The 14,253-nt window shown below is 38.6% G+C and overlaps 1 protein-coding gene across 1 annotated transcript in view; it reads right to left on the bottom strand.

Annotated features, from left to right (window-relative positions):
• LOC138739245 (NADP-dependent malic enzyme-like) overlaps positions 1–14,253 on the bottom strand; it is a 130,244-nt gene that overhangs the window by 77,952 nt on the left and 38,039 nt on the right. The window contains exon 2 of the mRNA XM_069890903.1: positions 6,605–6,738. Within this exon, the coding sequence (XP_069747004.1) occupies positions 6,605–6,738 (134 nt within the window). The remainder of the gene's footprint in view (positions 1–6,604; positions 6,739–14,253) is intronic.

Below are 14,253 nucleotides of genomic sequence, written 5' to 3'. Positions count from 1 at the left end.
CAGGCTCTTGAACCTCCCATTGGTACATTCGACATAAAATATACTAGCATCACAAAGAGGACTGCACTATTGTACCACCACCTTTTTTTTCTTGCACCTTAGTAACTGAATTTTTATTACCTATAATTTGTATTTATCTCTTTTTGATTTATTTTAATGCGTACATTGTAGTTTTTATTCACAGAGTATCTGCAGCAAGCAAAAATGTCTGTGCATATATACATTGTACAATGTGTATGTCAATAAACTTGTTACCATCATCACCCTGGATTGTTTAGTGGGTCAGAGAAATAAAACGTGCACTTTGGTAGCCAAATATCTCAGCTGTGCTCTTGACATTTACAGAGGAACTGCTAAAAACACCAGATATACTTCAGTTTGAGAATACTGAAAACCATGGAATAACGTAGAACAAAAATATTCAGCAAAATAAATAATGTCAAATACAAAATCAAAGCTATTAAGATGCAACAAAAATACAGTATCCTTTCAATACTATCCCTGCAAGCTTAGGGATTTTTTTTCTCTAAAAGCATTATCGCTCGTTTTTTGTGTGCAACGTTAAAAGGAGAGGCTGGGACTTTTTTCCCCCCCCCCCGGAGTGAAGGAAGCAGAGAGATGATCCCATAGAGCTGTACACAATTATGAGGGGCATAGATAAGGTGAATGTCATTGGTCACTTGTCTTTTTCCTCAGGATAGGGAGTCCAAAACTCTGGATAGAGGTTTAAAGCGAGAGGGGAAAGATTTAGAAAGGAACCTTATGGGACTACTTTTTTTTAAAAATGTGTGATGGGTATATGGAATGAGCTGCTTGAGGACTTTGTAGAGGGTGCATACAATTGTGATAGATTCTTGAAGAGGGTACGATCGAATACTTGTGCATGGATCAAACACAGGAAAATGGGACTAGCTCAGATGGCAACCTGGGCATGTTTCAAGTTGGGTTGAAGGGCCAGGTCACGTGCTGCATCGCTCTGTGACACATTTCTAACAGCAGTGACATAGGTCTTATTTTTACTGAACTTCAAGAGTTTCAATAGGTTTTCTCTCTTTTAATGCTGCATCATTTCAGTTGAGAATTTATGTAAAATGTGTTGCAAAGGATAATAGCTTAAAATTCCCTGTATGGCAAAGATTTGAATGAAGGGCATATATTAAAAAAATGGAGCAGCAGCTGGTGTCTGGGAAGCTTGCTATTTGTGGATCTTCACAATAGTTTTTTTTAAACTTTTTGTTTTCCCCTTCAGTTTTTTGAATACCAATGACAATTCAGCATTTGCTGTGAAGATCATTCTTTATTTCAGGCAATAAAATGGAGATATTAATTTTGCTAATATGAAAACTAACAATTTTATATGAAATCACGAAATATATTACAGAGAAGGTCACATTTGAAAATATAGCATCTTGAGAACCAGTATCAGTGAAAAGAAATTCTCTCTCTGCAACGAATAGCAATCTTCTGACTGTTAAAACATACTTTCCATCATCTTTGCACTCACACCTGTGATGCTTCTTTTATTATAATAAAGAAACTGGTGTTATTTTTAAAACAACTAGATGTATTAACTAAGCAAACAGCACTCAGGACAGAACACACACAGACAAGACCTCATGGGAGGCATCCATCTAGAATCAACTCAAGGTGCAACAGCATTTCCAAGATTCTACATAATTCCATTTCCAACTCCTCCTGGTGGTAGCACTCTATCACTACATCCCCTTTCCTTGAGATGTTTAAACAAACATGACACATTAATACAGTATTCTTTCATTTTAAAGTTCAACACAATGTAACACGAACATCAGCAGCACAAACTTTTAAGTGTGCAGTTCTTTTCCTTTTATAGATTCAGTCTCTCAGGTGCTTTGACAACTCATTAAATTGTCTCTTTAACACAGGTGCTTGTGTCGACTCTGCTGGTCCACTTCTGTCTAGAATGGGTGGTGATTCCTCCACATTTATCTGTTCCTGCAGTATATCTGGTGTTTTCAGCAGGCTTCTTCGATTCTTCCTCAGTATTTGACCCTCTTTTGTTCTGACAGTGTATGATTTTGGATTTACTTCTCCCAGAACAGTAGCCTTTTTGTCCCAAGTGTTGGAATCTCTGAGTCTCACTGTGTCATGTTGTGCCAAAGGCCCTAAACGTCTTGCTGACTTGCCATAGTTTGCCTTTTGACTCCTTTGCAGATGGTTTTGTTTCTGTTCAACATTCTCGGTTCTTGTTTGGGTCTGCAGAGTAGGGAAGTCTGATGTGTAGTCTACATCCCATTAGAAGCTCTGTAGCTCAGTAGAGCTAGCTACAGAACTGAGCCACTGTCTTATGCTTTCTTGAGCAACTGTTTAACAATGTGAACCCCTGTCTCTGCTTTGCAGAGGACTTGAAGTCACAAGTCAGAAATTATACTCCTCTGTAAAGTTCTGGAATTCTCTACAACTGTAGCATGGTCCACTGTCACTATAAACAATTTGAGGAATTCTGTGTCTTGCAAAGATTGATTTCATATATTGGATCACACAAGCAGCAGACATGCTAGGAAGCAGCACAATCTCCAGATAGTGCGATAAATAATCAATCACCAGTAAATAATTCTTTCCATCCATGTGGAACAGATCAGTCCCAACTTTCTGCCATGGTTCTGCTGGTAAGTCAATTATTATCATGGATTTCTTTGTTTGCTTCGCATGATGTTTCAAACAGGTCTCACAGCTGGAAACCATCCTGTCAATGTCAGCATTTATCCCTGGCCAATAAATAGCAGTTCTGGCCCTCCTCTTAGATTTTTCCATTCCAACGCACCCTTTTCAGCATATCTTGTTTCAGTGATTGAGGAATGATTATTCTGCTCTGTCTGAGTACAAGCTCATTGACAACACTCAGCTCAGCTTTGATGTTGTAGTATGGCTGACATTCACCTCTCGGCCTTTATTCATTCACATTCTTGGATGACTTTTTGTAGAACTGTGTTCTTTTCTGTTTCAGCTGTGATCTGCTTGGATTTCATATCAGTTATGGGAAGAGATTCAGTGATCAGATTTACATCGGTCTCTGTGGAACTCTCATTGTGTGCTTCACTCTGCATTGTTGCCCTGGATAATGCATCAGCTAACACCACAGGTGAGTACACCAAATCAAAAATCATATAGCTTCATCATCAGCCTTTGGATTCTCGATATTTCACTGAGATTTTTTCTTAATTATTGCTATTAATGGCTTGTGGTCTATCTCTGCCACCAATGTTGGTAGACCATACCCATAGCTATGAAATTTCTTGAGTGCATAAACCAGACCTAGATATTCTTTCATGATCTGTGCATGTCGACATTCAGATGTCGTTGTCCTTGATGCGTGTGCTACTGACCTCCAATAATTTCCCCTAGCCTGAAGTACTACGGCACCTACCCCATCTTTTGAAGTGTCTGTAGATATTTTTGTCCTTCCGGATGCATCAAAGAATGTCAAAAGCATTGGTTCTGTAGTTAGGACGGTCTTCAGTCGTCCCCATTCTTCTTCGTGGTTTTCTTTTCACTTGAATTCACACTTGCCTGTAACAACTTCCTTAGGTACATTGGTTAATTCGTACCAAACTGGTGTTCAAAAACAATGAAATTGATAATTCCCAGCATTCTCAATATGCTTTACTTTGTCAGTGGGTCTGGGCATCTCCAAAATTACTTTCACCTTGCTCTTGTCTGGCTTCACACCTGCCTCTGACAGCTTATCTCCCAGAAAGGTGATTTCCTTCACACCAAACTGACATTTTTCTCTGTTTAGCTGTGGATACTGCTGGATGCATTGTAGCACTTTGATGAGCTTTTCATTGTGCTGTTTTTGTGTGGATCCCCATAGGATCTTGTCATCCATGTACACACGAACCCCATTTATGCTATCTATGATGTGCTCCATTATCCTGTGGAACACTTTTGGGACTGAGGAAATTCTGAAAGGCATCCTCAGACAGGAGAATTGGCCAAATGTGCAGTATTTTGTGCCATCATTATGCAGTTATTTCTGCTAGAAGCCCTAGGATGCATCCAATTTAATGAAAAACTTTGCACCAGTCATCTCACTTGTAATTTCATCCCTAGTTGGAGTCTGATTGGCATTCAAGTTTTTTGGGTCCATGCACATGTGTAGGTCACTGTTGTTTTTGACACACACTAATGAATTCACCCATTCTGCGGGCTCCTCCACTTTCTTTATGACCCCTGGTGCTGTCATTTGATAAGAGTTCCTGCTTTTAGTGGCTCTGTAATCCGCCTCGGGACATGCACTACTGGCAGTGCATCTCTTTTAACTGTATCTTTTAGGTGAATTAAAGATTTTGGGAAATTGATCCAGCATTTCCTCTAGGCTGTTCCATGCATTGTCACTGTTAATGTGGTACACCCTTTTGACTAGGTTTAAGTTTTCATATGCTTTGTCACCAAGCAGTTAATAATGTACATTTAAGACTACTGTGAACCTGAGGTAGTGTTCTTTCTCTTTAACTTTAAACTTGAATTTAAATGTACCTTTTACGTTGATGCTCTGTCCATTGTAGGCTTTGAGCTGTACAGGATTTGCATGGATGTGTGGCTTTATCTTCATTGCCCTGAAGTCGCGCTCATGGATCAAATCAACCTTTGTCCGTGTCTAACTTGAAAGAAATATTTGTTGTGTGTGTGTGCATGTGTGTATAGACACTGTGATTTTACACCAAACTTTATCGTGTGCTGCAGAGCTAGTTCACTAGTGTGGAATATCTTCACAGTGCCAGCTCTGGTCATTTCTGTCTCTCTCAGCAACCTCTCTCTCGCTTTCTTATCATTAATTCTGAACATAATTTTATCATGGATCATTGAATCCTGCAGCGATTCAAAATTGCGTGTTCTTACTTTTAATTTTAAAAAAGTATCAAAGCTCTCTCCCTGCATCTGCGTGCGCGAGCAAAACACATACCTCTTGAAGGTTTCATTTTGCTTTGGTGAACAGTGTTCATCAAACCTCAATAACCTTGTCAAATTTGCTCTGGTCTTCTGCCTCGTTGAAAATAAATGCATTGAAAACCTCTAGTGCTGGAGGTCCCATCACAATAAGTAGCAGTGAAATCTTCTATGTATCCGATTTCAATGGCTTGCAGATACCGGATAAAGCTTTGCATAAACAGCCTCCACTCATGGTTGACATTTCCAGTCCATCTTACAGTATGAGGAGTTTTTAAAAACTCTCCATATTTACACTGCTGATATCGACTGTTACTCACTATGCACAGTTTTTTTCTTTTACTCCTGTGCAGAGTAGAACTTGGATGTTTCTTTCACTTCTGGTACCATATGATGCTTCTACTATTACAATAAAGAAACTTGGGTTCTTTTTAAAACAACTAGATTTATTAACTAAGCAAACAGCACTCAAGTCCGAGCATACATATGTCAGACCACATGTGGAGGCATCCTCCATCTTGAATCTACTCAAGATGCAACAGCACTCCCCAGATGCTGCACACTCTGACTCTTCTTGATGATAACACTCTATCACTACAATGTCTTTTTACAGTTTCAAATATAACATCACATTTTAGATAGCAGCAGTGGATCTAAATGTCATAAGAGCTGAAGGGGCTCAAAAAGTTCAGAGAGCAGGGATTTTCAATTTTAAAAAATTAGAAATATAGCATGATAACAGGCCCTTTCAGCCCTTGAGCCCTTGCCACCCATTTATACCCAAATGTCTTATAACCCAGTACATTTCGAAGGGTGGGAGGATACCCAGGCAGACACAGGGAGAACATATAAAATCCTTATAGACAACGCCAGATTCAAATCCATGTTGCTGGTGCTATTCCACTGTTGCGCTAACCACCTCGCTAAACGTGCCGTCCTATCTTGGTATCAGAAAAAAATTCCGAAAGGGTCGACACTAAATTCTGATACACACGATTCCCTTCTTATAGAGGAAGCTTGTTTTCCAGTAAAACAGTCTGTATGGATATTTTCCACACCAATGTCATCTGCACATGTGCCAAGAAACAAGAGTAGAAAAAAGTGTTCATTGATTTTCCTCCTCCCCACAAAATTTTCTCTCACTTTATTTTGCATCTCCAATCTTTTAAGAATTCTACGTAGCAAATTTCCATGACCTAAATGGCTGTGAAATGGAGGTCGCTCAGAATTAAAATGATTAAATCAAGTTTCCATTTATCTCCTTAGAGATGCACTAATCACTGCCATGCTTTTAGCTGTTAAAGCACAGAGCACTAGAAATATCCCAACAAAGCTCTGCTTCTCCACTTCATCTACAAGGTGCTACAGGAAAAGAGCTGATTTTGCTTTGATGTGAATAAAGTATTATTTATTTTCCAGCATGAATCTGTACATTCTCATACTGTAAAAAACAAATGATCTGAAACTTAATGCTCTCCCATCCTGGCTCGCACTGAAAGTATCACTCTGTCTAACTATTTTCCCCCATCAGTCCTGGCTCAGGGGAACAACTTGGCCATTAGGAGCACAGGTTGCACTTCCGGTGTTTAAATTATTGTAGTCATCAAAAACAAATGATAAAAAGAATCACCCATTTATACATTTACCAAAGGTCTGTAGAATTTCTTTTACATACTTGTCAAGATCATTGGTTTTGGTCTCGTAGCTTTTAAGGACACGGAGAACTTGCACTTCCTGAGTTAAAAAACATGGTGGAAGCAGGCCGTGAATTCCTAGCTGCAGCCGTTCCTCAAGACTAAATGCCATACCCTGCAAAAACAGAAAAACAGGAATTCTCAATCAAATGGCACTACTGCATGACAATGCTATAGATTAATCAAAATATATATTTAGCAACAAACAATGGCCTTGATAGAGTTTTATACTCTCACAGCCACCAATTATTTTGGCAATACAAACTGAAATGGATTACATTTACATAGAAAACTAAGAATGTTAGTTTATCAAGCAATTTGTAATATTTCTGTCAGGGAAATGAATTGGTTTATTGTTTTATGTACCAAAATACAGTGAAAGCCTTTGTTTTATTGCTATCCAGCAACTCTATCCCTATTTCAGTACAGCAGGGTGTAGTTCTATAGTTAGAGTGCAGGGTATAGACCTACAAAGACAAAATGCAAGATATTGAGAAAAGTACAGTTAAAAAATGGGGCAATCTTTTACCAAAGTGTGGTCTATCAACTGGCTTCAATTCTGCAGTATTATTCATCTGATCAGAGGAAGCCAGTGAAGTGATACATATTAACTAGTCTGGCTGTAAAATAACCTGTAAGTATTTCACGTGACAATCGTGCACTTAAATATTAACATTTAGCAAATTATTTGGCAATAATAATAAAATTATTTTTTTTTAAATGTGTGTTGCAATTTCCTCAGGTATTTCAAATGACAAGATTAGAAATACTTCAATGCATGTTTTATTGCTTGTCAAAGTATGAAGCACATAGCGAACTCAGATCTGTGCAAGTTGCAAAGGCAAATCCTTGCCTTGCCCTATCAACTGCTCATTTTGCCCTCGGTTTAGAAATCTCAGGCCTTGAAATTCTTTCTAAAGCTTGTAAAAAATAAGGTATGGTTGAAAATAGCTTCACTTAGGTCTATTTAGCCTCTGGAGGGAAATCTAACACAATTTATTGTTTATTCACCTGAATGGTCTGAAAGCTAACAATTGTTTCTTATTCACAGAACATCAGTTTTCTTTAAACTAATTCCGTTGTAATAATATAATTTAAAAGGACTCATCAAATTCCCTGACCTCTCATAAACTTTGATATAGTCTTGTATGCACCCTAGGGTGAAATCAAGATCAGAATTTCTCCCATCTTCCTGGCCTCATTTCAGAATGTTGGTGCTAAGCTCTGCCAATGCTATATTATGCAACAAATCATTCGAGTAGTGCATACTGAAACATGAACAGTATTTCACAGGAAACCTCAATCATGTTGCTCTGTAAACCTCATGGCTGAAGTTATGAGACTTTCAAAAAATGTTGTTACTGTGTTAACTATGACTGCTATAGAGGTCATTATAATGTATTCAAGCCAATTTCAAGGCTTTGATCTTTTATGGGCAACTTGCTTTGAGCATTACAATCTCTAGCCTGTCCTGCCTCTTGGCAAATTTCCCATTACTTTTAACTCATCCTTATACACTAACCCAACATTTGTCAGATCTTTGTCACACCCCAGTTCTCACCACAACCCATTCCTCTTCTTCAGGGGAATGTTTGATAGTCAAGTGAGGAAGCCAGTTACTTGGTGCTTTTGAAAGATTGACAAGGTGGATGTTGATCAACTCATTTTCTCCAGAGACTCAGAGGATTTGGTCAGAGTAGAAGTGGTTGGCTATTTTGAATGGAGCAGTATTTTTCAAAAACAGATGGAACTAGCTCCTGTATGGACTTTGGATGCTCATTGCTAAATGTTTTCATAGCTGAGATATGTTCCTACACATTTTTGCAGTAATAAAGGAAGAAAAACAATGTGGGGTCAGCAGGGAGGAAATGTAATCCTCAGCTGAAGACCAGTTACATTCTCACTAACTGACAGGGTATTTTGACAGACCACAAATCAGTTTTCCGATTCTATTTTGTCGCTTCAGTATTTTTGCGAGCGATTTGAAAATCTGCATAGATTCCATCCAAGAATGAAAGGTGGCAAGCATACCCAGCATCGGAGACATTCTGCAAGTAAAATAGACAATTAATACTGCTGCAAAGGCAAATAATGAATAGGAAATCTTTAAAACATCCCCGAAGACAGTTAACAGTTGAAAAATTTCATTAGGAGCTGTAACATTTCATTAATCTCAGAGGAAAGGAGAAACTCTCACTAAGAAATGGTTCTGATGCACTGTTGCTTCATGCTACAGAATGGGTTTCAAATAAAATTTCAAATAAATTCTTTAGCTTGATTGTGCATTAGTTGATTGCCGGCAATCCTGCACACGACACAACCTTTTGAAAGTGGCCAACAGGCCACTTGAAGATTTAATATTCTATTGTATTTCATTTACTCCAAATACACTGTTGACAGAGATTGAAAGAGATAAGACCGCGTACACCTTAATAAAATACCAAGAGACTTTCAGCAATTAGCTCCAATTTGTCATGTGATATTTCAGCATTGCCATTCGATGTTACAAATAATTCCTTCAGTTTCTTTTTTTTAAACTACACATCAATAAAATGCAGGTAGTAAAGAAAATCAAAAGTTGGTCTCAGGTTTCATGGGATTTTTTTTAAACAATGGATACTATTCTCTGCAATTCCGGGAAGATATAACTGACCTATAGCCTAGCTTCCAGTTTCCTTCATGTTAACATCTCTAACAAAGTACCCCATAATTTAGATCCATGAAAGCAATAGCAGTTAATGAGGGACAATATAGTGATTATTAACAAATTATACGGAAGGATATATTTTTCTCCCAACAGAGATGAGATTTAAACATTTGAAACAATGCTGGAAAAAAAAAACTGTACAGATTTTGTGCCAAAAAAATTGGATTAAAACTTCATCTTGCTTTTCAAATTATTCTCTTTGGGAAACAAAGCATGTTTCTGGACTTCTGGAACTAACCTCTGGCATGGTTCTTTCCTCCCTTTGCGTTAGTTCTGACTAAAATGTATTTCCTTTTCTCATTTATGGAAATTATGATCAAAGCTTGCAGCAGGAGTTGGATCTTATTGCAATCTGTGGAACAGATCTTTCTGAGAACAATGTTGATAGCCACAAAGTTCTTTTGATCATATCTCCCCAGGAGAAGTTTGCAAAATAATTTGCTATGAAGTGTTTTGTTTCAAGTTTAGAAACTAAGAAAAGGCAATGAGTTGAGACAATGGTTATCTTAAATGTGAATGAGACAGCTTTAGCGATATCCTTATGAATTTTGAATAATAAGGGATTTCTTCACTGCTAGATCACTGGGAATGTTTTAACGAGGAAGTAAATACTTTTTTGCAAGATCAGAAAATTGAGCACAATGGGGGAAGCTGGCACAGAAGAGACGAGTTGAGACCCGGGACAGATCACCCATGTTCATCTTGAATGGTGGGACGATCATGAGGGGCTACTCCTTTTCCTATGTTTTTTAAATTTTCACATCTATTGTGTGGAAACATTTGATCTCAGGAGTTGGAAGGAGACATGGTGCACTTCCTTTCTGATTTGAACAGTGAGAAACCAATGAATTTTCACCTTCAAAAAAATAAATATATACAAACTTGAGTTGAAACTAAAATTTTCGATTAAAGAACACAAACCACCCACCAAGCAACAAACTTTCCAACAGCATCTCTAATTCCAATGGATGTTGTTAATACTTTAACATTAAAAAAGGATTCCAAGATCTGTTGGATGTCCAATTATATTGCTATATATTCAATGCATGAATTCTACTCTGTTTTGGAGGTCAACATGGAATAACAGAATAAACAGCTCTTGCTGCAGCAATATCCTGTAATAGGTCAATAATGTGATCAGTTTTTCTTTTAAATAAATTGTTTTCCTAAATGTAATCACAGACTTCTTGTCATAGAAATGCCTGGATTCTGAAACCAGTTTCAAGATTATTGCCAGTAGTTGAAAAAAAATGATCAAACAGCAAAAGAAGACCACAGCTACAAATTTTTAAAAACATAGTACATCATTTCCACAAAGCCACAGATAAATTTCAATTGGGATTTTAAGAACGCTGGAATAAATTTGAAGCACTGAATGACTAGAATTGACAGAAAAAGGGGCACACGTGTAAATGACGATTTTACAGTAATGATCTTTGGATGAATAACGGGAATGGCCAGGGTTATCCCAAACCTCATTATGCAATAATAAAACCAGACGTGATTTTGATCTCATCAACAAATATACAATTACTATTGTTTATAATCGTGTTAATACAGTAACAGGGCTAAGTTCATCCTTGAAAAGCACAACCTATATAAGAGTATAGATCCCCACAGGCAAGTAAAAGGACAGTGACTGGATGGAGCAAATAAGATATTAGATAGGGAAAAAAAGTCTATCAATACAAAAGAAAAATCAGTGCATTATGCAAAATTGATGAAAATACATTTTCAACAGCTGTCCAAAGGAACTACTTCATCCAAAATATTGAGGATGATTGGAGCAAATCTGACAGGAAGGGCTAAAATATAGACCAATGAAGGAGAGGCACAATAGATATGTTAAAGGTAAATCATGGATGACAAGTTATTATTCAGAAAATTGTTGCTCAATCATGAAAAAATGATCAGAGAGAAATATTGTCCTATAGCATAAATTTATATGTATACAGAGGCACGGGTTAAAAGGATATTGTTAGAAAAATTTGATGATTGATGAAGTTGGATTGTTTGTGTTCAGTCCTCCCATTGATAGACATCTGGAATCAACCAAGTTCTTTTTCACTTTTTTAATTTGTTTTTATAATAAATACAATATCACATATGTATATATCTCGAGATAACACTTCAAACAGAATAAACTTCATTCCCTCTCCACTGAACTGGATGAAGACAGGTTACCAAAGGTTCAACCTCAAGTTGAACTGATAGTTCTGTTATCTACCCATCTACCAAAACCCACATTATTCCCTCTTTCCAGTGCTTAAAGGCCAGAGGACTCCCTTTACCCAGCGGTGCCAACCTTCAACATGACTACTTCCAACACTGTCTACTCTATCAATTTCCATCACCCCAACATCTCTATTCATGGCATCTAATCCCAATTTCAAACAAAGATACTCGCAGGACTTCTACTACTGTTACAAAAGTATGTCTGCCTATTGAACACAGCTACCTGCACATGCAGGACCACTATTCATGGAATTTCCAAATCCTCAACAGAGGCCAGACTCTGGAACCACTGTCAAATATAGAGTGGGGCAAGAGTGACAATATGACAGCGGCAGGGAAGGGTGGGGCAAGAGTGAAGATACGACAGCGGCAGGGAAGGGTGGGGCAAGAGTGAAGATATGACAGCGGCAGGGAAGGGTGGGGCAAGAGTGAAGATACGACAGCGGCAGGGAGTGGTGGGACAAGAGTGAAGACACAACAGCGGCAGGGAGGGGTGGGGCAAGAGTGAAGATACGACAGCACCAGGGAGGGGTGGGGCAAGAGTGAAGGTTCGAAAGCAGCAGGGAGGGGTGGCCAAGCAGAACAGGGGAGCTTTTTAAGCTTCTGTTGTGTCTCATACAAACTCTCATTGTTACAAACTAATAAACCTTATTAGTACTAACAAAAGCAACAGCAATGGAAAATTCACCAATGATAAATTCAAAATAATACTTTTATTAAACTATTAATAGCATAACATTTCTTACCTTATCTCTAAATTTAACCCCACTATGTGTATGTGTGTGTCAAAGTCCAGACTATTCTATTTTAAACGTGAGTCTGAAAAATCAATTTTAAAGTCTAATTTCAAGTTTCTTGTTAAACTTCAGGATCTTTTTAAATTGTAGTTCAGAAATAATTATGAAGCACTTTTAAACATTACATCTTCAGATCTCTTTAAACTCACAAGTCTCTTGATGACCGGTCTTTCAGAGAGATATTCTTCACAAGTGTCCCCCTATCTTGTTAGGGTTGTGGAACTGTGATCTTCACAATGAATTATTTCTTAATCAGGAGTGATCATCTTCTGGGGACATATGAGACTGCCTCTCTTTTCTTAAAAGAGCAGTCAGAAGTGGTCTTACTTATTTAACAGCTGCTTATGTTTTGCATCTCCTATGATAAAGATAAAACAAAACAGTACAGCATCTCCCTCTCTAGAGATTACAGCCATAGTCCTGTCTTTCTAGGATGTCCAGTGTCTCTTCAGTTTTCTGATTTAAAATGTCTCTCTGCCTTCAGTAGATAGTTCTCTGACTTCATGTGATGTGACATCACCACAGTTTTCGAGCGCAACAGCTGAAGGCAGAGGAGCAGCTGACTGGGCAATCGAGCGCAACAGCTGAAGGCAGAGGAGCAGTTGATGGGGCAATCAAGTTCTGGTGACCTAAGCATCACTATAAAGTGAGAGAATGTGTAGCTGAGCAGTCATTGCCAGAGTGGCAAAACGAGGATGAGGTGGTGGTGCAAGAGTTAAAGTAAGAAAGGGCCACTTTATTCAAGGAACAAAAAGGATTCAGCAGGTAGGCATAGGTAAGGACATGTTTTGATATTTTTTTCTCCATTCATAGACAGTGGGAATGGCAGCCAAGGTAGGGGAATACTCCTCTTGCAGAATGTGGGTCAACAGGGAAGGCAGCCATATCCCTGATGACTTCATCTGCAAGAAGTGCATCCAGTTGCAGCTCCTGACAAGCCTAGTTAAGGAATTGGAGCTGGAGTTTGATTAACTCCAGATCATTCGGGAAGCAGAGAGGGTGCTAGACAGGAGTTACAGGGACACTATAACACCTGGGAGGTAGGAGAAGGGTAGATGGGTGATAGGAGAGTAAAAGGGAACAGGCAGGCAGTGTAGGGCATCCCTGTCCCCCTCAATAACAAGTACACGTATTCTCTGATTTACCACCTATGTAGCTTACAGCCATCTGTACGTATAATCAATTTTTTTTTTAAATAAATAAAAATATAAAAATTACACCCTTACAGTGAAAATCAGGGCCTATCTATGGAAAATAATGCCTCTGGTGAGAGGTTGGCAGGGGTGGCCAACCTTTCATGAGAGTTGGCCTTGGTGGCTACCATGTTGTATTTGACAAATGATCACATGGATACAGTGCATTTCCAACATATGTCCATTTCAAGATACAACTGGTTGGTCAGAATGGATCACTGCCATATGTTGAGGAATAACAGTATACCATTTTGGATACGGTTGGGAGGGAGACAGTGATCATGTTTCTGGCACTAAAAAGGGAAGGGAGGAGAAGAAATGTGCTATAGTGATAGGGGATTCCATAGTTAGGGGGATAGATAAGAGGTTCTGTGAAAGAGATCATCTACTGGATGATAATATTGCCTCTCTAGTGCCAGGGACTGAGATATCTCAGATCAAGTTCATGGCATTCTCAGGAGGAAGAGTGAGCAGCCAGATGTCATGGTTCATAATGGGACCAATGACGTAGGTAGGAGGGAGAGGAGGTCCTGCAAGGATAGGACCTCCAGGGTTGTGATCTCAGGATTGACACCTGTGCCATGTGCTAGAGAGGTTAGAGATGGGTGGATAATGCAGCTTAACATGTGGCTAAAGATGGTGCAGGAGGGAGGGCTTCAGGTTTCTGGATCATTGGGCTCTCTTCCAGGGAAGGTAGA

This window comes from Narcine bancroftii, chromosome 7, assembly GCF_036971445.1.
Source record: "Narcine bancroftii isolate sNarBan1 chromosome 7, sNarBan1.hap1, whole genome shotgun sequence".
Lineage (NCBI taxonomy): Eukaryota > Metazoa > Chordata > Chondrichthyes > Torpediniformes > Narcinidae > Narcine > Narcine bancroftii.
Note: the sequence above shows the minus strand (reverse complement) of the source record. Positions and strands in the feature narration are given on the sequence as shown.